Below are 25339 nucleotides of genomic sequence, written 5' to 3'. Positions count from 1 at the left end.
TAACAAAAGACAATCTAATTTAAATAGCCATTTTATTTATATTTTTAAATCATTTAAAACAGTATAATTTACACCCACATGTTTACATGTATGTTATTATAATAGTTGTCATGGTTAAAATGCTATTTCTAATGATGCATTAAGATATTTGGAAAAGATGTTTAACCCAAAAACATATTTTTGAATTCATTATTAAGCATGTACAACAGTGTTTGAATTACTCTGAAGGCACAACAAATAAAAAGTAGAATTAAATAATCATCCTTTCTCCCTGTATATATTTTATAGCATATGTTGTATGTAGGAATGTTTGTTATTTCTTTTACTAACATTTTAGCCATATTACCTGCAGTAAGCTATTTAAAATATCATAATATGCATGACTGGTCTTCTTTATCTGCAATATGTTGATTTCTGTTTCCTAATATGTACTATTAAGTCAAAATTGCAACACAGTTTGCAACAAACGCACACATGTATGCACATAATTATAACAGTGGCTATAAAATGTTTTCAGCTTTCCTTGGACATTTTCACATTCTGTTATATGGAATCTTAATGTATTTAATTGGCATTGTCAGAATTAAAATAAAATTCTATGGACCTATTTAAAGGAATTCTCTGACATATCTAAACAGGCTTTGTGGATTTGAGAAGTCAGATGATAATATAAATGTAGTCACCAGTGTTATTTAAATTTAGGTAAAACACATTATGTATCTGGAAAGTTAAGAATTTAGTCAGCGCAACTCATAACCAAACCTACGCCATGATGAAAAAAGCTGCATTTAAAGGAAATCCAGGATTAGTACGAGAAGTCCACCATAAAGAAACAGGAAAAATATGGATCTGGATAGACCGGGTCATTCTCTAAAACTGAACAATCTCTGGCAATTAAAAGATCTGCATTTTCTAACCTAAACAGGTTTCTAAAAAGAGTTGAATACTTTAGATAATCAAGTATTTTCTGTTTAAGTTCATACATTTTTTTGTTTTAAATTTAAAATATTTTTGCGCTGATGAATAGCAAAAAATACAAATACATAAAGATTCCATGGTCTAGCACAATGCAATGCAGATACTTTTTATGATCACATTATTTCAGCTTACATTTAACTCTTGTATACTTGATAATAATGAAAATTTAAGTCAATTTTTACACTAACACGGAAAACCTAAACATGTAATTCAGAAAATGTAAGATGCCAAAATCATAATTCCTTATACAGTCTGCTATCACGCTGCAGCAGTAATTCTAACTGTAGCTGCAACTATATAATCATTTCAGTATAAGTATAAAAAATTGCACATTATTGTCACAGAAACGTCCATATATTAAAGTCAATACAAATGTAAATGTTGTAAAGCTGCAAGAGCTTAGGAGTCTCACTGTGTTGCACTCTATGCAGGTTGAATACTACAATACATTTGAATTACTGTAATAAACAGAGAAGTTTGGTTTTACAGGAGCGAGTAATGCACGGTATATTGTAAGACCTCACAAACTAAGAAGTGCCTATGCAAGTGGTACATTCTGCATTTTCTTTTAACAATGACTAATCTATCATTGTCATCTTTTTCATTCTTATTCTACTGGCATTGGTGCACAGCCTCTTTCATTCTTTTCTCAACTTCTTCCATTCTTTTAGTCCACTTTTCTTTTAGCCCTTCCTCATCATCGCCAATGCTGGCTGCATAAGCCATAGTGCTGATCAGACCAATACAGAATAGACGGGTAAGGCTGGTACATAAACCCTCCATGATCTCTTTGTTGTTTCTGGAATACTGCAAATATACATCGAGAATGGGTTCACTAAATAGTTTGCGTTTTCCTATTACCCCTTCATACAGAGTGTTCATATTTTGGTAACCTTTTTCAGCCATGAATTTTTTCTCAAACTGCTCTTTCTTTTCATCTCTCCTTTTTGGGTCAGCCTCAATTAAGGCAAGGAGGGCTCTGTATTGAGCTATAATTGCTTTCTCAATTTTGAAGTATTGGCTGTCTGTGGCTCCTTTCTTTATATCCATAGTAATATTCTTGGTCTCTGCAGAGACTCTTTCTAGACCAGCATGAATTTTGTTAAAGTCACTTCTTAACTGGTTGATTTCCTCATTATCAGTACTGCGCAAAAAAATGCCGATGACAGATCCTGCTAAGCCAAATACAGGATTGATAACTGCAGCAGCTGAAGAAATGGTGGCCACGCACTGGAGAGCAGTTATAACAAGTTTCTTTATGTCCTCTTTAGAAATGTCAGACATGGCTTGAGTCTTTCTTGGATGGCTGTCCTGACCAAGTTTACAGCTCTCTGAAAAATACAAATGTTAATGAGAAAGAATTTAATATGAATATCTTATGATGATAAATCGATCATTCTTAGCAACTGTTTAAAAACAGATTTTACATCAGCAGTAAAGTTGTAGTTTATATGTAGTATTCTGTATGAATGACCATTTGGTTACACAAGATTGTGCTCAAATTTTAGTTCCCATAAGTAACCTGTTCAATTAAATTCTAACTGTTTGCTCTCCCAAGAAAAAAATCTAAATAAATAAAGTAAATATTAAATAAACAAAAAAGAAGACACATAAGGGTGACACAAAGGCACAGTTGTCAAGGACTTGTCTTGGAATTTGAGTGTCCTCCATGTGTCTGCATGGTGTTTTTACCAGCTGCTCTGTTTTTCAGTTTTTGGTGGCCTCAAACTGACCCAACATACGTTGGTGTGTGTGCCTTGTGATGTACTGGTATTCAGGGTTGGTTCCTGCTTTTTGTCAGATACTAACTACCAAGATAGGTTTGGACTCTCCAAAATCGTGCAATGGAAAAAAGAAGGTTAACAACTCTGGATGCTTTGAAGCTTATTGTGTTTTTTACCAGAAAGTTACCAGATGTGTGCACTTGGGGACACACCCAGCAGAGTCATGCAAAAGACAAGCAGCCGGGAGTGCCAGCAGTCATGGCAGGGATTTGACAGACCACACCTTCTACTTACCTCATCCTCCTAGGGATTTAGAAGAGATCACTAGTTATGAAAACTGCCATATTAGGCAGGGGATATTTATGACAGTTGCTAAACAACATAAATGTATGACCAGCATGTCTAGAATGAAAGGTAATCTTCGGTGTGCCATATTATGGACAGGAAAGCACCCTCTAGATTATAGAGAAAAGCGATCCATCATGCAACACAAATGTGCAAGGTGTAGACACAGCCTTACTGTTCTTCCTATAAGAAGCTAGAATGAACTACAAGATGTGGTCATGTTCAGACTTCTAGCATCCATAATCCTGATTTTATCTATTTTCTGTTAATATCTACTGTACATGATTTCGCTATTCACCAAAAGAAAGGGCTTCTCCCTAAGTAGTATTGGGACACATTAACAATGCCAAAAAGGTAAGATGTATTACTTCATAAAGTAGTACTAGGGTGTTGTACCGTATTAGACATTATGAAAAGCCAAGCAAAATGACACCTTTTATTGGCTAACTAAAAAAATTACAATATGCAAGCTTTCGAGGCAACTCACATCACATTACATCTTGCCTGAATAAGGGGCCTGAGTTGCCTCGAAAGCTTGCATATTGTAATTTTTTTAGTTAGCCAATAAAAGGTGTCATTTTGCTTGGCTTTTCTTTACTTCATAAAGAAAGGCAAATAAATATTTAAACAGCTGTGTTTTTAGGATCTTTTCATTGACTGTTACATACATAACAATTGTATTTTCCCAAGAGAAAATTCCAAATGGATGTAATGTGACAACATTAATTGTTATAGTATGTTTTCTTTAAAAAGATGTTGTATAGCACCAGAAAAGAGGAACTGGAGTGGAAATTGGAAGAAGAATAGAAGATTGAAGATAAATAGAAATAAGACAGAATATAGGATGTTAATGATGATCAGAAATTAGCCTGCGGAGACAGCTATTGGGAAGAGTGGATACATTTAAATATCTAGGATCAGCGGAAGCCCAATATGGAAAATTAGATGCAGAGGTAAACCATGGAGTTCAGTTTGGAACAATTGGAAGAAGGTATCAGAAGTATCGTTTGATTAAAGAATTAAGGTGAATTGTAAAGGTAAGTGTTTTAAGACAGTGTTGAGTGCAGCAATGGTGTTTGGAGCTGAGAAATGGGCAGTAAAGGGAGCACAGGAAAAGAAGTTACAACTGGAAGAAATGAGACTGTTGAGATGGATGTGTGCAATTACAAAAAAAAAAGGACAGAATTAGAAATGAGGCAATCAGAGGTACAACAAAAGTGGTTAAGATGTCAAATAAAGTACAGGAAAGTAGGTTGAAGTAGTATAGACATATGATGAGAAGAGACAATGAATATGTGGGCACAAGTGTGATGGGAATGGAAGTACACGGGAAGAGAAACCAAGGGAGGCCAAAGTGTAGGTGGATGAATAAAGTAAAAGAAGATCTGAAGGACAAGGGTTTGACTGAGGAAGAGGTGCAGGACCAAGCTCTATGAAGAGGGTTGATCAAGCACATCAAACCCACATAGAAATGGCAAGTGAGCCCAAATTTTGTCTTGGTTATCTGTCTGTGTGGTGTCCGCATGTTCTCTCAGTGTCTGCATGGGTTTTTCTCTGAATACTCAAGCTTTCCAGCAATAAATTATAAAGCTGTTCAGACTCTAAACTGGTCTGAGTGAGTGTGGGTGTGTGTGTTAGTGAACCCAGTGATATACAGGGCTGGTTCCTGGAATAAATGTCATCTCCCATGACCTTGAACTGGATTAAGCGCTCTTGAAAATGTTATATTATGTTATCTCTCTATTATGGCATCTTGCAAGAGACACTTTAATGTCACGCGAGACAAGGCAGTGAGACAAAAAGACAGCTGCTGCATAGGCTTTTAAATGATCGACCTGCAGCGCAACAAGCAGAACACACAGCTTGATAACAGCAACATAAAGACAACAGCTAATCAGTCTGCATCTCCTTAGCATGCGTTCAGACCCCAACTCCCCCCCTTCACAATGCGAGCGGCAGAGACATGAAGTGGCTGGAGTGTAATGCCCCCAGGGGGGTGGGTGATGGGAGGGGGTGGGCGAGTGAAGCAAGCAGGGGGCATATAGCATTACAAATTTCATGGTCATTTGTTCAAAAGTACTTGCAGGACTATCCTGTCTTTCACCTGTTTGGGTGATATCATTAGAATAATGTTGGTTATTTTGAGTTTTCCTTAAAATATTAAACTCAGTTGTATTAAAATCTATTATACTCTGAATATTAATTAAAAAGCAAACAAGAAAAATATTAGTTAAATATTGCAAATAATTATATGACTTAGCATCATTTATTACAAGGCATCATCAGCTTTCCATTTTTTCTGATTGTTCCAGTTCCAGTTCAATGACTGACCTATTCCTCCCATTTCCGCTCTGAGCTCTGCTTTCTAATGTAAAAGCCACACCCCCATTGCTGGATTTGAAAAGTGGATACGCCTGAATTTGTTAAATCCACATCTCTGAGCTACTTGCATTTCTACCTTGGCTATTTGTTTGGCAGCAGGCAGTTGACATATTGAACTACAGCTTCAAATGTTTTCCGGCTTTTTTTGGCTCTAGTTTTTTATGCAGGCATTTACTTTACCAAGGGTGAGTTTTCCTGCCAGTAAATTTTACATTAGCATGCTTGGGTGATTGTTTTTTCAGAGATAAATATACATGACAGTGCAGCTAAATCAATAGTGAAACTGAAACCATCATTTAAAAATTCTTATGATGTAATGGATGGTGCAATTCTGGATTTAGCACTAATCAATCAGTACAAATATATTTGCAGGTGCAAGAAGATAATTCTGTTTTTTGTTTTTTTAAGTATTGTTTCAATTTCATAATACCCATTTTGTCTATCTCTTTTAAATTTTAGCTTTATATACAATAATAGACAAATCTTCATTTGAAAAAATGAGCAAGTATGGTTTCCAATAATATTGCATGCATTGTAATATTCTACATCTTCTGACTTTGTGTTTATTAGTTGTTTTTTTTACATGACAGGATCACACTATTGCACCAGTTGTTAATATTACTACTTCAGGAGCAGCATAAAAGTATAGTGGTTAGAGTCACATCCTCACTGATCCTGCATTCTGAGTTTGAATGAAATGTCTTGTTGTTATTGTGTGAGTTTTTTACTGAAGTTGTCTTGCCACATCCCCAAATGCATGAACAAGAAGTTATTTTGCAGTTCTAGATTGCACATTTTGAAGGTGAATGTGGGAATGTGTGTGAATGGGCCTTGCAATGATTGGGTTCTCTATTCACAGTTGGTGTTTGTCTGACCATGGTCCATAGTGACCTTTATTTCATTTAGGCTCAACATTGTAATATTATGTTGTTTAACTTTCCTCCCACCTCCCAAAAATACATAGATTGGGTTTTTAACAGTTCTAAAACTGGCCGTGTTTAAGTGAATGTGCTCTGTAATAGACTGGTGTCTTCTCTAAGGTTTGTTCCTGTCTTTCTTCCAGATACACTGTGCTTTAAAATGGGTCTATTAAATAATGGAATTTATATAAGGAGTAATTATGCTTTGTTTTAAGCTTCAAGGCTTAGCTCGATCTGCATTGTGTCACCTAAGGAATATTCCATGGATACTTCATATACAGTACATTGTGACTGAAGACATTTTTAAACAATTGCTTATAGAACAAATATGTTTAAAAATAATTAATTTATAGACTGGCTTAATTAGGAAGCATTAGTGAAATTAGATTACATACAGGCTCTGTTACAGCATTCCATTATATATTATTATAATGTTATATATGCTCACTTTGCTTAAGCCCCGCCTGTGCTTGGTGCCAACCACTTCACGTCTCTGCCACTTGCATTGTGAAGAGGGGGGCTGAACGCACTCCAAAAAGATGGGAAATGGGAAACACATACAGTTTTTTTTTACTTCCTTTGCTTGATCAGCTGCTGGCTTACTGCTACTGCCGTGCTGCGTGATCTGCATCTCGCGCAGCGCACTTCTGTCATATCAACTATATCCATATACATAATTTGGTCTCTTTTCGCTTTTACCTTTTCATCAATATTGCATTGAATTTTGATTCCGTGTTTGGAAATACATTGTGGCAACACAACGTATAACTGCCTGTGAGTGAATATTGTTTCTTTCTCTCTACAAGAAATGTGTCTGACATAACCACGCAGGACTTTTCCAAATCTCTTTGCATAAACTCTTGTCGTCTTGCAAAAGTGTCTCTGAGACAATCACATCTCGTCTCTTTCCAAGATAATTTTTATAATATATATATATATATATATATATATATATATATATATATACTAATAAAAGACAAAACCCTCACTGACTGACTGACTGACTCACCGACTCATCACTAATTCTCCAAGTTCCCGTGTAGGTAGAAGGCTGAAATTTGGCAGGCTCATTCCTTACAGCTTACTTACAAAAGTTGGGCAGGTTTCATTTTGAAATTCTACACGTAATGGTCATAACTGGAACCTACTTTCGACCATATATACGGCCATAGCCTGCAGCTTGGTCGCCGTGTGAGGCGGAGTTGCGTCCCACATCATCACGCCTCCCACGTAATTGAGTGCCTGTCCATATAAGGTAAATATTCGCGGGTGAAGGACTGTGCTTATGCAAACGAAGATGAGATGGTCAGGGGTAGACTAGTGTTTGGCACAAACTCAACAAAAGTGCGAGAGAAACTTTTAAGTGCTGTGTCTTAGCTAACATTAAATAAAGCCATGGACATCGCAAGATCACACAAGAGAGTACGTAGAGAACAAGGAAGAGCTCCAAAGAACGCTGAAAAAAAAATGCATTACACAATTGAGAAGACAGCAAAAAAATATGAAGCGAGTGACGCATACAAGCATACAGTATTCATAAGTGCAGCAACTGCGGAAACAAAGCACAGTGTAAACCGTAAGTTTAAATTAGGTTTATAGACACGCTGCTGCTGGCGTTGGTCATGCCTATGACGAATACGATATTCGCGAGATACAAGTTTAATGAGAAGACACGAGGTATAAACGAGACTTTGGATCACTTTGTAACGGAGTTAAACTTGCGGGTGAAGGACTGTGCTTATGCAAACGAATAGGAAAGAAAGGTGTAAAGCTTAAGTTTAAATTAAGTTCATAGACACACTGCCGCTGGCGTTTGTCATGCCTAAGACGAATACGATATTCGCGAGATACAAGTTTAATGAGAGGACGCGGGGTATAAACGAAACTTTTGATCACTTTGTAACTGAGTTAAAATAGCTGTAACGGAGTTAAAATTGCTGGTGAAGGACTGTGCTTATGCAAACGAAAATGAGATGGTCAGGGATAGAATAGTGTTTGGCACAAACTCAGCAAAAGTGTGACAAAAACTTTTAAGTGCCTGGTCTGAGCTAACATTAAATAATTGCTGGTGAAGGACTGTGCTTATGCAAACGAATAGAAAGCAAATGTTACATTATTTTTAAAATGTTTCCTTTTCTTTTTCATAACTTCTTTAACACACTTCTTCTCCGCTGCGAAGCTCGGGTATTTTGCTAGTATATATATATATATATATATATATATATATATATATATATATATATATATATATTATTTTATGGAAAATTATAAATTTTTTTTCTACTGTTATTTATGTTTCTGTAACACTTGAAAATCCACTCCACCCTCGTCTGCGTCAGAACATTGAAAACTCTCATTGTCTCTTTGAAGGCAAAGTGAGGAGCATAGAAAGTTCCATCAACAGTAATTCTATCTGAAAAGGAAATTACATTGTCAAAGGAAACATGAGTAGAAAAAAGATTTTACTTGATTTTTGTGGAATCACTGTAAACTTACACATTATTCATTTGACTGTGATAGTGACACGTATCCACTTGCCATGAAAAACAAGTTATTGGATATTTTATGGGTGGATATGCTTCATAATATGTTGATTTGAAATCTATTATAGAATAAAACATATTAGGAGTTTGTATAATTTTTAAAAATGTGTATGCATGACCATTCTAAAACCTAGTAAATCCAATTCAGGGTCACAGGGAGCCACTTTATGACTGAAAAAGGTGTCCCCCAATAAAGTGGCAGGTTTTGTTAAAAAACCAGTATAGATTTGGAAATTGGACCAAAATGACAATTGATTAGTACAGAAATTACCTCCATCTAGAGGTCATTATTTATACATTTATTCTCTAAAACAGTGTTTTGCGTGGTCAAAAGTCTGGATTGGCAGGAACTGATTGTAGAGAGCACAGACACCCTAATTTCGGGACAGTTGTGAGGTGGACGTTTGAGTATAGCAAGCATAACCTAACAAAACATACTCAGGGTCACAGGGTCGCAAGAGCCTTACCCAGCAGCACTGGGCACAAGGTGGAAAGCAGCAGTGGGCAGAGCACACATTTATCACAGAGCTCACTAACGCACGTAACTTCACTTGAATTGAGACAAGGCCAATTTGGAATCACCAATTTACCTAATCTGCACATATCTGAGGATGTGGGAGAACCACACTACCTGGAAGAAAACCCTCTAAGACATAAGAAGAATGAACAAACAAAGATGGCTAACAGGAATGCAATCTGAGATGCTTGAGCTGCTGCTACAGCAACAAAATTGTTAACCATTGTAATGCCTTAACACCTTGCACCAAGAAACATATAGAAATTCCACAAAACAATAATCTACAAGCAGTGGCGCAGCAACATAAATACATAGCCATGTCTGTGGGGGTAATTAGTATCAGGTAAAACGGCCATGACTGGCAATATAAGCAGCTATTTTTTTCATCATTGTATCAGAATCATATTCTGTGATGCAGTCGTTTACTTGAAATGGTTGTAATGCTCTATAAACTGTATTTAAAATTACAGAGTGTATAATATCACAAATTCTCTATCACAGACATATCCAGGGATATGGTGAGCCAGGGATATGTCATGGAGACTGCAACAGTTATGACAAGAGAAAAAGCAGCTGTTAAGTAGTGAAAAATGAGACCAGGCAGATCTCCCGCAAAAGGTCATATGATGGGTGGCAAGAATTTGCTTTCTAACATCAAAACATCTGCTGTTCTGGCAATATGCCCTTTGTAAATGATTTTCAAAATGCAACATAATCTTTAATGGATAAATCTAGTGGTTATCAACGTCAAAGGAGATACTGTCCTCCCATTACTAGTATAAATACTATTGATTATGGGATACAGTGAATGGTAGATGCCACAGTTCCTTTCTAAATATTGGCCCATGTTCTGAACTATTAGCCACTGATCTTTGGATGAAGCTAAAACATTTATATATTGTAGGTGCTATAAAGTGCAGACACAGGTGTTGTGATGGGTTGTGGTGCAATGTACTGTATGTGTATGATCCAATGTATTTATATACCTGTAGCACTAACATGTACCACCCTTGGCTAGGCTATCTACATGGCAAGCAGCATTCTTAATGTGCTGCAACAGAAGATTAAGCATCTCCAGGACACCATGACACAGAACTGACTTTTTACAGTGAAGCTAATGCAAGGCAAGGCACTCTTATGGCATATATTATTGTAATTGTTTGCAATGGACATCGACATCTAATCACTCTGATCTTACTACTAATTAATCTTCTTTTTTCAGATTCAACCTTTTTCTGATAATGTAATCTATACATCCTATGTGTGTACACTATTTACATAATGTTTTGTAGTATGGTTACTTTATATACAGTACATGTGTGTATAATCCATCCATCCATTATCCAACCTGCTATATCCTAAATACAGGGTCATGGGGATCTGCTGGAGCCAATCCCAGCCAACACAGGGCACAAGGTAGGAAACAAACCCCACAGGGCGTGCACACACACACACACACACACACACCAAGCACACACTAGGGACAATTTAGGATTGCCAATACACCTAGCCTGCATGTCTTTGGACTGTAGGAGGAAACCAGAGTACCCAGAAGAAACCCACACAGACACGGGGAGAACATGCAAACTCCACGCAGGGAGGGCCTGGGAAGTGAACCCGGGTCTCCTGACTGCAAGGCAGCAGCACTACCATGTATAATTATATATTGTATTAACAGTTACTTATCTTTTTCCTAAGCAGATGGATTGGATCTCACGAAGCTGCAAGTAACTGACTTACTGAGCATCCCTGAGAGATTCTCTTAACCTGTCTGCATGCCAAATGTATGAATACATTTCACTGGTAAAAAGCAGCGCCATGTTACACTGGACATTCATTTCAAATAATCAGGTAAACAAACATTCTAAAATCAAGGACAACAGGGAGTGCCTTTTTAATATTAATATCTATTTTTACAGGCTATAGTGCAGAATGCAATGAAAGAAAATGCAACATGAAATTAGTTCTTCAATTGGAAGATAAGAAAAGCATCATTGCAAAGGTAAAGGTTGTCAGGAGACTGTCAGCCAAGAAAGAAAATCAATGTTTTAACTGTAACTATACTTTATAGTAATTTATCAGTTTCTTGCTATTGCTTAATCTCTGTAGAATATTGAAGCCTGATTGTAAAGACTGTATAATGATGGTTCAAATAAAGAAAAAGCACTGAATTTGTGTAACTTAATGGACAATGAAACAAAAATGAGGTTTTTGGAGAAGAGGCTCCACATTTCTACTTTCTACGTCATCAATCTAAATACTGCGCACATTATAGTGTTCCTCCATCTGTGTAATACAATAGAACATAAAAACTGCTACGAAATGTATCCAAAATATAACAGATTATTCCACAAATAACTGTGCTCTATATGCTGTTTCTTTACATTTTAACTTTGTACATTACATTTTTATATTAGTTTAATGACCTCAGATAGTAACTGCAGTGACATAAACATCAGATTCAATTCTGTACACTTTTTCTTAAAGACCCTCTTTCCCCCTGCTGTTAAGTGTCATTCACTTACATATAATGAGGACATTTACAGCGTCTTCTTACATAACAGCATCTTGAAAATGTACAGTGTTAATTGCAGTTAGAGAGTGACCACTAGGGGAGCTAAAATGATCATTTCAACTTTAAAGGGACAAATAAACTCTAAATTTAAAATAAACATAAAAAAGACAAATATTAGCCAAAAAAAACTTTTTTCAAGTGTTATCCAAGGCAAAGTAAATTTATATATATATACATGTTACCTAGCAAGAGTAAAATCTGAAGAATGTTCTTTAAATAACTAGTATATTTAAATCAATTACAAGAAAATAATTAATTTTAAATGTCTCAAAGTTATAAAGACATAATTTTGATTTTATAAATAGTGGCAATAATATTTACTCTTATTTTATTTATATGTAGGTTTTTTGCTTATTTTCTGTCTTGTATATGCAATAAGTCAGAAGTTCTTTGCCTTGACACCCATCAAAGGCTGCATGAATAGCAACCTTTACACATTCCTTACAGATTAAAGATTGAATCTGGTTGGAAATGACTGCAATGATAAAGAAATAAGCCTTCAAAAAATTTAAAGGGAGCTTGCCATTCCCCCAGCATGTTTCTTCCCATCATGGCTGACAACAAAGAGCTTTGCCACAACCTCTGCTACAAATGTCCAACAATATATAAATTGTCTTTTTCAAGAAATAACATCTTAGTTACAAAAAGAAAACAACATTAAAGACTTATTAGAATAATATTAGAACAAAATTTTCCAAGATGGATGGTAAAATAGTAGACTTTGATCCAATGCATAGGCTTATTAGCATAAATCTCAGACTTACCCTAGTTCATATATATTCCAGAAAATACAGTGTGAAAAACTTCTTTACAGTCTAAACAGCCACTGTGTCCTCTTCTTTTTTTAAATCTCAGATGAAGTTCCTTTTGATAGATGGTGCAAGATGTTCCCACAGTTCTATAAGGCCACCCCAATCCCTTTAACTCTCCTCTGTCTGTCTCTCCTCTCCTTCTCTGTCTGTCTAATGTCTGCAAGTTTAAATATTATTTAAAAAAGGTGTTGCCAGAGGTGGGACATTTCCATGAATCTTCCTCTGATTGGTTCATTTAAATTTCTGTGGGTGTGACCATTTTTAGGGGGGGGAAATCAGAGATGGAATAGCCTTTGTGTAGGTTTGTAAACTGCTGCTGCAGACCTAACAGTTACACTGCACTGAGATTGCTGATCTTTAAAGCTGAGTTTCCCTTAAAATTGGATTTTGAACAGAATAAGCAATATTTTACCTACTTTTTTCTATAATCGGAGAATTCTGTGCTATTTAAGATCAAATTCTGCAACTTAGAAACAATAATTCTGCAAGGAAAAGTTCAAATTCTGCAAACATTCTGCAAGCATTCTGCAACATGCTACTTTATGCCTTTTTATATGTTTTATGTTTAATTTGCTAATTTTATATATATAAAGTAATAATTCCATAACATAATATTAATTAAACTGTCATATTAATATTTGAAAGTCTTTAGAAAACATCGGTGTTCTTTTCTAAGGCAGACACTGGTCTAATAGCAACACAATCTCAGTCAGGCAAAGAGTCCAATATTATTTAAAACAAAAAGGTTTATAAGCTTGAAAGTTTTTGCAGTATGTGGATAAAAATGTGCCTTTGAACCAGCTAAAGTGATCTGGTAGATTTCACTTCTTCTATTTTATTTTGGGAAGTAGAATACACAACACAGAAAAGTTACTAATTTAGATGTACAGTTCCTCTTTTAAAGAACTGACTCTACCTACATTTGTCCTTGAACATTTATGATTTAATATTATTGAAGATGTTGTGATAGTGCCTGTGTTTTCACAATGTGAAGTGCTGCTTTTCTTTAACGTTTAGATCTTTAGAAATGACGATGGCAATGCTGCCATCACTTTCAATAGTTTTACACTGCATACAGTAGAAGTCATATGCCACACTTTCAAATTGGGCAATGTTTGAAAGTGGCTAAGACATTGAACTTTAAATCCCCATTCAATTACCACCTCTGAAGCTCTGTGTGACCCTGAGGAAGTCACTTAGCTTTTCTGTACTTCAATAGTAAAAAACAGTGAATAATCAAATCCTGATTTTCTAAGTTACCCTGGATGAAAGTGTCACAGACTTATTCAGTAATAGTAATAAAACATGGCAGTCATTTCATCAACTGTTATAATGATTGAATATCTAATAGGTGAGTGATTGTTGACTTATGATATGCTGTAAACTATAAATGGATAGCCAGCAATTCCATATTGAGCTTTATTTGGTCAGATAATGCTGCTTTATGTGTAATCAAAGATTCATACTATTAAGAAATAAAGTTCTCCTTCAATTTAAAATAAGCACATTTCCATTTATTTCCAAGAGTGTCGATCCTGCCTTTGACTTTTAGACTTAATTTATGAGTATAAATGTAGCCAGGAAGATATACTGTTTAAATGATAATCACATTTTGTTTTCATATGAGTCCGTACTTTTGTGCTACTATTTAAAAAAATGATATCCTTTGTACCAACAATATCAAGCATTAGGAATACACATAACATGAAAATTAAACATAATTGTTAATATATTTTTTCCAGCAGCATTCTAAAGACATGAAGTTACTTTATATATAAAGTTATGTAGATGAGTGTATCATTAAAGTGATTTATAATGGTCTAATTGAGTAACTTTACCACTTCAGTATTGCATGCTATAATTTCATCATGCTTGGATGTTCTTTATTGAGAGATACTGAAAATTTTAAACTCACCATCTTCTCTTTCTTAACCACCCTTCTTGTTCTCTTCAGCGAATCCTCTGTGCCTTCCTGATGATAACCAGCTTTTTGCTCAAGGCTCAATATCCTCGAGATACTGCAGAACACTTAGTAATGACATAGTCAGGGCATCATGCTGTTTCCCCCTCCCTGCTTTTATTTAATGGGAGTGTACGATTATGTTTATAGGACTATCGTGTATTGTCCTGCAACATACATACAAATGCTGACAGTATGTATTTGTGCATTAAAATGTTTCTATCATACTTGTAAAAAAAGGACTATTGTGTGTGGAAGCAGACATCAAGTTTTTGTAGGTTTATGCTGTAAATTATAAATTAAAAAAAAATTATGTATTATAATTAAATTTAGCAAAAATAAGTAATATTTTTGTTAATATGTTTGTTCTTTGTTGCATACAACTAACCTGAAAGACCTTTTATTATGACCAGGACAATCAACTAACGGTTAAATAAGCACTAAAGCACTGTGTGGTCATCTTAAATAAAAGATAGCTTTTAAAATAATCTCAACCGATTGCTTTCAGATAGCCGCAATGTTTTCTAGAAGACCTTCTATTGATTTTGTGGGCACATTAGCTTTGATATAAGCATCTTAATCTTCAATCTTAATGGAAGTCCTTTTGGTTTTGCTTTCAGGGATCATCACTCTATAAAACCTTCAATTATCAATATGGGGTGGAAAATGGTTGAAAAGGCATATTACTCTAACGTTTTGCTTTATGTTTTGTAGCTGGTCTTCAGGTTGATTTATTCTCCAGTAGAAAAGAATTCCATTTGGGTGTGCAGGGTGTATTTGTCTAAAAGTAATTTTATAAGGATTACCATTGCTATGATAATGCATTTTTAAAATAATTAATATTTAAAAAATAAATTTACTCTAGGACTGTGTTCTTGGTGTCATTGTTTTTGTGCCTGAATGATCCTTAGAATAATGTTCTCAGCAGATTTGTTCTTCAGTTAGGTTTACCCAAGTGAATTTAGGCTAAGTTGAGGGGAAGAACAAAGAACAATCCAGGACTGTTCCTTGCAATTATTCTCATTATATTAAGGGGAATCTCACCTGGACCAAAGCTACCAGGACCCACTCCCGAAATCAGATCAGGGATTAGTGTAAACTGACGAACACCCAATTTTCAGCTGAGCCATATAGGTTGGATTGGCTCAGCCTGAAACAACTGTGTGAATCCACCATGTGGACACCCTCATGACAATGAGAAATATTGAGGTGCAGTGCTGGTAGGGTGGCAGACAATAGAACGGCAGGCCTCAACAAACCAGACATTGGTAAAATAAACTGGCCCAATGATTGAAAATGAGCCAGAGAAAGAGGTTAAAAATACAAGCTAGATATAGTCAGAATAACCATCATGCACAGAACTGGTTCTGGAACCAAATCTGTCTATCAAAGGTAGACTCTCCTACTTTCCATTTGTAATTTAAAAATACACTCACTGAGGAAATTAGAATCATTATACTAATAATGGGTAGAGCCGCCTTTCATTCTCAAAACAGCCTCAGTTCTTCATGGCTTGCATTCCACAAGTTCTTATACCTTATGCAGATTTGTCAGTGGCACATCCTGTAAATCTCCTATTCTACCATATCCCAAAGGTATTCTATTGGATTCAGATCTCTGACTGGGAAGCCCACAGATGGACACTAAACTCATTGCCATGTTAATGAAACTACTTAGAGATGTCTTTTGCTTTGCGACGTGGTGTTTTATCATGCTGGAGGTAGCCATTAGAAGATGGATAAATTGTGGCTGGCAAGAGATGCATTTAGTCAGCAACAATACTCAGATAGGTCATGTAATTCAACTGATGATTGATTGATATTATCGAAACCCAATGTGTGCCATGATAACATTCCTCACACTACTATATCATCATTGTCAGCCTAGACTGTTGACATAGGGCAGATTGGTTGCATGGATTCATGCTGCTGGTATCAAATTCTGACCATACCATCTGTCCCTCAGTAGAAATCAAAACATTGAAATATGTCAGAACAACCTACGTTGTTCCAATCTTCAACTGTCCACTTTTGATGAGCTTGTGTCCACTGCAGTCTCATCTTTCTGTTCTTGGCTTACAGGAGTGGAACCCAAAGTTGACTTCTACTGTTGTAACCCATCCACCTCAAGGTTTGATGTGTTGTGCATTCTTGAGATACTTTTCTACAAATCACTGTTATTACCATAGCCTTTCTTTAAGCTGAGATCAATCTGACCATTCTTCTTTGACCTCTTTCATCAACAAGGCATTTCTGTCCTCAGAACTGATACTCACTGAATAGTTTTGTTTTTTTGCACCATTCTTAGTAAACTCTAGATTTTGTGTGTGAAAATCCCAAGAGGTCAGCAGTTACAGAAATCCTCAAACCAGCTCCTCTGGTATCAATAAACAGACCAAACTGTAACATCAGATATTTGTTACACACTAAACAGCAAAATTACTATACATAATGCCATTGTTGTCCCATTGTTAACTCCATTAAAACCACTAGCTTTAACGTAGCAGCAATTGATGTAACAATAGTTAGCTTACTGGAATTTGGACAAATTTAGATTTCTAAACACACCTGCAAATGCAGCAGAAGCTGCTTCTTCATGCTTTTGCTTTATCGTTTTCTGTGCTCCTGTCTGGTGTTGACTTGAACCCGTCTCTCTTGTTGAGGGAAAAAGATCTCAACTGATGACTGTTAACAATGTTAATTTTGACGTTAATTGATGAAACAACTATTACACCATTAGGTGGGACCCTCCCCCATTGTAGTGCTGGTTGAAACCCATATGGAACCCCAGCTGGTGTTCAGAGTGTGAAAACCTCTAGCACCTCTCTGTGTCTCTCTATTAACACCAATACGATTTCCTTACTAACTCATGTAGTAGATGGTCCACTTATAGATGTATAGCTTTTTGTCTTCACTCCTTTCTACCATACTTTCTACCATCATTCCACAAGCAATCTGCCTTTCCTTTGACCTACCAGCTGTACCCTTGTCTTTTGTCTTCCCAACTCTCCAAATACCAATGTGTCATAACTAAAGGCTCCTTTTAGGCCTCAGGTGATAAGTAATGCCTGGTTCACCTCTGATCCCCTCAGAAACTCTTCTAGGCAAAGGGCTAGCCAGCTCCTTAGTGAGACACACCAGGGCACCCATCCTCCTACCAGAACCTACTGTACCTACAACACAGCAGGGTTTATTCAACACACATAAGAGGATCCAGTGAGTAATATAAATGTCCTTGTCATGCTCAGTTGGCTGGATTTCACAACAGAAAAAAGACAAAATACACCTACAGTAGGGACTGACAAGAAGCAGTAGGCCTATTAGCTCAGTAGTCAATACTTTAAGCTGCTAGTGGTGTGGTGATTTTGGAAAATTCTTTTATGATATAAAATACAGAATCTGATGAGAATAGACAAAAGTGGAAATGGAACAGCATACTTTACAGAAGTATCATTGCTGATAAGGTGCATTTTCATGGTGATAATGTATGCACAACAAACGTCAAATCACCTTTGAAATGTATTGATTGTTGAAGAATATTATTAGAAATATACAGTAGTTCTGTTCTTGTCTGATTTACATCTTCTGAGAATGGCTTTCATGCTTGACTCTCATGTTTTCACTGCAAAGAAGTGAAGATCTCTATATTCACACAGGACAATCTATTTAGGAAAGTAGAAGTGGAGCACCACAAAGACATTGCCACTAGACAATCACGCAAAGGTGGCAAAATACGAAATGTAAATGAACTGCACTGGACAAATAAATAAAAACTGTTCTTCTTAAAACTTCCAGTGTAAGTAGTTCTTAAACTCACTTCAAATGGCTACTTTTGTCTTTCAAATATATTTAGTAATTTATTACGTAAAAATGGCTATTACATGCACACTACAAGAGTGCCTCTTAGACATGCAGTTCCTCTAATAGCTATGCCTGCTTGCTAAGACTGATGCAGCACGCACAAGTTTCTTTTGTTTCTGTGCTTGCTCCATGTGTTGGTGGCTATATAGAAAGTGGAATATTTGTCAGCAATAAAATTTTGTCAAATTTGAAAATAAATAAATATATTACTGCACTCTGAACCTTATCTAGGAAGAACTGAGTTCTCATGCTTCTTGTAGGAACTGCTGCCTTCTGGAACATCAGGTGCTTCAGAGAGAATATTGTTTTAGGTGCAGCAGCAGCCACTTGAGTGGCAGTAGATTATTGGAAGAAAAATATATTATTTTGGAAACAACTAAAATCTTGACGTTTAGTGAAAACTCAAAACTACCTACCACCAAAATAAACATATTTACTAACTTTATTCATATGGCACTCAAATTTATTTCTATTTTAAAATGAGTCAATGTTTGGTATTATTATCTCCCTCATTCCTTGTACTCGAGCTGTAATCATATCAGTTTATAATGTAAGGACAAAAAAGAGAATCAGAAACTGCCTTGTTAATTTCTGCAAGAAATAATTTCTTCATACTCATTAATTCCTCAACAATTTATAAAAACTGTTGTGAAATTATGAGGTGTTTTAATAATGCACATTGATTAACAAAACAATATCATCCATCCATCCATTATCCAACCCACTATATCCTAACCACAGGGTCACGCATTTATAAATTAATCTTTCAAACAAATGTGATGTCTGGGGCTCTTTTCCCCAGGCCCGACCACTTCAAAGAATTACTTGAATGCCTTTTTAAAAAAGGGAAAAAATATTTGATTGAGCGCGTGAACACTATATGCAGCCTCTAGTGACAGAGTGTACTAATAAAGGGTTTTGTAAATATTAACATAGGACACAGAGAGAAATAGTTTGTTTCTCATTGTAAACTTACACTTTGGCTGAGGTACAGATATTTATTTAGAATGCTGTAGGTCGCTAATAACGGCTTAATATCTATTTTTTGTGAAATTAATTATATATCTGTATTTCTTTTTTGGGATAACTGTTGAAACTGTAAAAAAACTGTCATGCAAGCAGCACACTAGAAGCCATCTAGATATAAAGGTTTAAATTGTTAATAAAATGTATTAAAATAAATATGTTTTAAGTGAAACAGTCAATAAAAGTAGAAATTCACAGTTTTCTTGTAATATGCAAGTGTTTTGCAGACAGGGACTTTTCATTCATAGGATACATTTAAAACAGCACATTGTTAGGTATATAGCTGGCACTCAGATGACCAGTAATTAAACAGGGAATGTCCCTTTTCACTTTATATTGTTTAGTAATAAGTGAACAATGCACAAACATGCATCAATTCAGAAGTGTAGGTATCTATACAGCACCATCTGCTGACTTACAGTGGAACTGCCACTGCCTGAGATCAGAAACCACTGCGTCTCTAAGCAGGAGGTTAATGTTCTTTGAACTAGCTTTGACAGAATGCATATTTTATTTTTGGCTCAAACATTAAACATTTAAACATTCTGGAAAATAAAGAATAAAAAGAGAGAAAGCGTAAAACCTATTCTGTTTGACTGGGAAATATAAGCTAGAAATGTTATCTTGGCAGGAACCAAGAGGCAAATTGAATATACATCTTTGATGAATATGCAAAGAAGTAGTCAATAATAACAGACAAATGTCTGGTGCTAGAAAAGACAAAAGCTCAATCATTAAAATAAAAAAGGACTTCTAAAAAATCTAACTGAAAATTCTAAAGTAGAAGGTCCTAAATTTAACTAAACATGGCTTGCTCTAACTACAATAAGTCTTTGAAGAGCATTGTGACAAAGTCTTTGTTTATCCAAACATCTTATATAGGTGAGAAAACATGACTTATGTAAGTGCAGGAGTGGGTGGACTGCTGTTCTAACTGGGTTTGAGGAAAACTTGCCATCTGGCCAGCAGGCCATAATGGAAAGAGTGCAAGAATGGTGACACAAACTAGATGGGAAGATCCTATGTTTCTATCCCATTTTTTGGAGGAACAATTAAAGAACTGGCAATTCCTCCTCCAGAATGAATGGTGGCAGTGCTCCTCTGACTGGGTCCCAGTCTGGAGACCCTCAGGGCTCCTAGGGATTTATACTATGGAAGCACAACCCTGTCGGGGTCCTTGGGTTCTACCAAATGGCACAATCGAGAGATGACCTTTCAGTTATAGGCAGCATTTGTGTGACCCGGAAGTGCTTCCATCATGCATTGCTGTGGAACCAGAAGTGCTCCTGGGTCCAAGAATAAGAGTTAGAGGACAAGGCTTGCCTGGTGGAGATTTTAGGAAATACTGCATTGGATTGTGCTTGTGATTACTAGCATTGGAGAAAGAACCTGTGAATATATTTAGTGTAATAGAATACACTTTATTTGTTCCCTTGACTGTGTCTGGGGCTCTGGGGAGACCCCTTTTGGTCATACTTACTATATAACATGAGCATCAATAGGCACAGTGACAGTAAAAAATAGGGCCACACAAAACTGAAAAAAATTATGATATTTGAGGCAAAACCACATTGCTCATTGCAATTACACCCAAGAAGGCTCACCAGCAACAATGATAAAATGCAAAGCAAAAGGGTCACATCCTATCAGAATCCAGAAAAGAGAACAAGAACAAAAAGAACTAAAACTATCACAAAGGGTACAATTTAAAAAGGATAAGAAAGAAACTGATTTGTCATCCCTTGAAACTCATTTCCAGTATACTGGCAGAGGTAGATGAATGTGTCTCAGCATTATGATAAATTGTAGCATGCTATTTCTCCCAGAATCCACCCTTAGATTCAATGATGGTTACAAATACTGTGCAACATTATATGCACAATTACACTTTTTTAGGGTTCTGAAACATGAAGAAGACTTTTCTTTCTGATAGAAATAGTGTTTATGTGCCAGAAGAAGAATTTTTCCAACAAACAAAAACAGAATAAAGGGAACACATGCAGTAGAGGAACTGAACAAATCAGACAAACCTCAGAATACAAATTACAGATTCTGTGCCTCTTGTCAGAACACTGAGAGCAGAAAGTGCAGCTCAAATCATGTTCAGCCCAAACTGGTAAGAAAATAAATTGAAGGTACTTCCTTTTGGTCATAATCCAAAACTGATGGACAAATGGCACCATACAGTGGTGCTTGAAAGTTTGTGAACCTTTCAGAATTTTCTATATTTCTGCATAAATATGACCTAAAACATCATTAGATTTTCACTCAAGTCCTAAAAGTAGATAAAGAGAAATCAGTTAAACAAATGAGACAAAAATACCATACTTGGTCATTTATTTATTGAGGAAAATGATCAAATATTACATATTTGTGAGTGGCAAAAGTATGTGAACCTTTGCTTTCAGTATCTGGTTGACCCCCTTTTGCAGCAATATCTGCAACTAAACGTTTCCGGTAACTTTTGATCATTCCTGCACACCGGTTTGGAGGAATTTTAGCCCATTCCTCCTTACAGGACAGCTTCAACTGTGGGATGTTGGTGGGTTTCCTCACATTAACTACTCGCTTCAGGTCCTTCCACAACATTTCAATTGGATTAAGGTCAGGACTTTGACTTGGCCATTCCAAAACATTAACTTTATTCTTCTTTAACCATTCTTTGGTAGAACGACTTGTGTGCTTAGGGTCGTTGTCTTGCTGCATGACCCACCTTCTCTTGAGATTCAGTTCATGGACAGATGTCCTGACATTTTCCTTTAGAATTCTCTGATATAATTCAGAATTCATTGTTCCATCGATGAAGGCAAGCCGTCCTGGCCCAGATGCAGCAAAACAGGCCCAAACCATGAAACTACCACCACCATGTTTCACAGATGGGATAAGGTTCTTATGCTGGTATGCAATGTTTTCCTTTCTCCAAACATAACGCTTTTCATTTAAACCAAAAAGTTCTATTTTGGTCTCATCCGTCTATAAAACATTCTTCCAATAGCCTTCTGGTTTGTCCACGTGATCTTTAGCAAACTGCAGACGAGCAGCAATGTTTTTTTGGAGAGCAGTGGCTTTCTCCTTGCAACCCTGCCATGCACACCATTGTTGCTCAGTGTTCTCCTGATGGTGGACTCATGAACAGGAACATTAGCCAATGTGAGAGAGGCCTTCAGTTGCTTAGAAGTTACCCTGGGGTCCTATGTGACCTCAACGACTATTACACGCCTTGCTCTTGGAGTGATCTTTGTTGGTCGACCACTCCTGGGAAGGGTAACAATGGCCTTGAATTTCCTCCATTTGTACACAGTCTGTCTGACTGTGGATTGGTGGAGTCCAAACTCTTTAGAGATGGTTTTGTAACCTTTTCCAGCCTGATGAGCATCAACAACTCTTTTTCTGAGGTCCTCAGAAGTCTCCTTTGTTCGTGCCATGATACACTTCCACAAACGTGTTGTGTAGAGCAGACTTTGATAGATCCCTGTTCTTTAAATAACACAGGGTGCCCACTCACACCTGATTGTCATCCCATTGATTGAAAACACCTGAGTCTCTGAAACTAACAGCTAATCCTAGAGGTTCACATACTTTTACACTCACAAATATGTAATATTCAATCATTTTCCTCAATAAATAAATGAACAAGTATAATATTTTTGTCTCATTTGTTTAACTGGTTTCTCTTTATCTACTTTTAGGAATTGAGTGAAAATCTGATGATGTTTTAGGTCATATTTATGCAGAAATATAGAAAATTCTAAAGGGTTCACAAACTTTCAAGCACCACTGACTGTAGAAAGAAAATACCAGGTAATAGCTTAGGCCCACCACAGTGTAATTTTGAAATTCCTAAAATGATAGCTTGTTCCAGTGTTGGTTCCATCTTTTTCCTACAGTTCTAGGTATATTAAGCATGTGACATGTTTTACTTTGTAATACCTTTGCATTTCATTACCTACTTGTCTTTGATAATCCATGCAGTGCTCTTATCCAACCTAATATGAATGATAACATTTTCAGTTATGTAACATTTTCTAATCCAGTGTTTTTCAACCTTTTCGCTGGAGTGGAACCCTGCGCGAATGGTTACCTTGCTTCTAGTTTGCCTCTCCTAAGCCTATACTTCTCCAATACACTGGAGAGCAGCATTCTTATGTTACTTCCCCTGAATTTCAACCCACCAGCATGCTGGGAAGTGAAGTCCAATGCCATAGCCTTGTGGTATACCATGCCTACCACCAGGGGGAGTTGCAGGGAGGAAGTCTCCCTCCCTTCTGGAGACTTCTTCCTGACCCAGAAGTACTTCCATTGGATTGTGGGCAGACACCAGAAGTACTCCCGGGAACCAGTTTAAGGAGGACTGCCACACTTCTGGAGAATCTGAGTCGGAAGGCAGAGGAAAACAAATGTAAGCGGAAGAAGAGTCGGGAGAAGAAGATGATAAAGAAAGGGTTCACCATCTATTTACATTCTATATTGTTTGGAAGGTATTTGGAAGAATAAAATCTGTTATTTGAACCTGTGACTGTATGCATGTCACTTGTGGGGTTTGGGGCTCGATAGCGCCCCCTGTCTTTCACACTCTCTAGCTATCTAACTCAAACATCCAGTACAGAACAACACCTATCACCAGGTCTGAATGCAACAGAAAACACAACTAGAGAGTTGAGGTCCAAAATCCTTATCACTGTAGCTGGGTTCAACTTCCAAGATTCAGTTGGTTTAGTTTCATGAAGGATTCCCTGATCTTTAAGATCTTTAAGGGCCTGGCAGACCTGTATGAGAATAAATGTTTGATTCAGCATCATGTCAGCATTAAACACAAGGCAGAAATCAATTCTGAACAAGATGCCTGTCCATCTTAGGGCCCACTCACTCAAACTCTCATGCAAGCACTCACATATGACCAGTTAAGAATAAAAAAGTGTATTAACATCTTTGGGGATGTGAGTAGAAAACCAAGTTGACAGATTAATTAGAAGGATAAGCTCGGTTATGGTACTCATTCTGGACCCCCAGGAAGTTGTAGCATAATAAGTACCATTATGAACAATGCTACACATCCTCTCTGACACTTTGACTCTATGAGGACTTTCAGCTAATGAATTATTCAGTAGACGTGTAAAGAAATGTTACTGAGGCTCATTTATACCAACAGCAATACATCTGCATAATGCCTCACTGTGAGTGTGACCTCCAAGTCAAAAGTTTTCTTTTTAATTTTTTTTTGCTTTATAGTAATTCCAGTGTGTGTTAAGACCAAAATGTGCATGTACATTTGTTTATTTTTATTTATCTATGTATTTATACACTTATTTATTTAAAGAGCTTCTGTAAAAAGCCAAATTTCCCGCTGTGGACAATTAAAATTTCTATCTTTCTATTGTCACACACGTTTGATTAGGGAGCAGTCGACTGGCCCAATGGAGCGCAATAATACACTGAAAATGGGCTTGGAACAGAGTACTAACATCACTCTCTTTTATTTAGCAGAAAATGGACGAATAAACAAGCCTTTTTGATGACCCAGTGATGAATACACTTCCGTATGTATGACAACCGCTACCTTCCTCCTGTCCTGTTCTGATGACATCATTTCCAAGTCCACACTACTATATCATCTCTGGCACTTCCTGGATTTTCCCATCATGCCCATTGTACATAATTTCCTGTCCGTCCCTTATATAAATCTGTCTATTTCACCAA

At 36.5% G+C, this 25339-nt stretch overlaps 1 protein-coding gene and 1 long non-coding RNA gene across 4 annotated transcripts; one reads left to right on the top strand and one right to left on the bottom strand.

Moving 5' to 3' along the window:
• Nucleotides 1–15: 15 nt before the first annotated feature.
• Nucleotides 16–12948, bottom strand: LOC120528999 (protein rapunzel-like). The gene is made up of 2 exons (XM_039753065.1): nucleotides 12749–12948; nucleotides 16–2309 (listed from the first exon to the last, which is right to left on the bottom strand). Exon 2 carries the CDS (start codon nucleotides 2260–2262, stop codon nucleotides 1591–1593), a length of 672 nt encoding a protein of 223 aa, XP_039608999.1. The 5' UTR covers nucleotides 2263–2309; nucleotides 12749–12948; the 3' UTR covers nucleotides 16–1590.
• LOC120529010 lies at nucleotides 5415–25339 on the top strand. Of its 3 annotated transcripts, none has more exons than XR_005633600.1 (3): nucleotides 5415–5614; nucleotides 11108–11260; nucleotides 25124–25339. It is a non-coding gene; the product is annotated as an uncharacterized LOC120529010 (long non-coding RNA). The 3 variants fall into 3 exon arrangements; XR_005633599.1 differs by having other exon boundaries at nucleotides 5417–5614; nucleotides 11111–11260; nucleotides 25127–25339; XR_005633598.1 differs by having other exon boundaries at nucleotides 5417–5614; nucleotides 25127–25339.

This window comes from Polypterus senegalus, chromosome 1 (assembly GCF_016835505.1).
Source record: "Polypterus senegalus isolate Bchr_013 chromosome 1, ASM1683550v1, whole genome shotgun sequence".
In the NCBI taxonomy this organism is placed as follows: domain Eukaryota; kingdom Metazoa; phylum Chordata; class Cladistia; order Polypteriformes; family Polypteridae; genus Polypterus; species Polypterus senegalus.
This window is presented reverse-complemented; position numbering and strand designations above follow the sequence as displayed.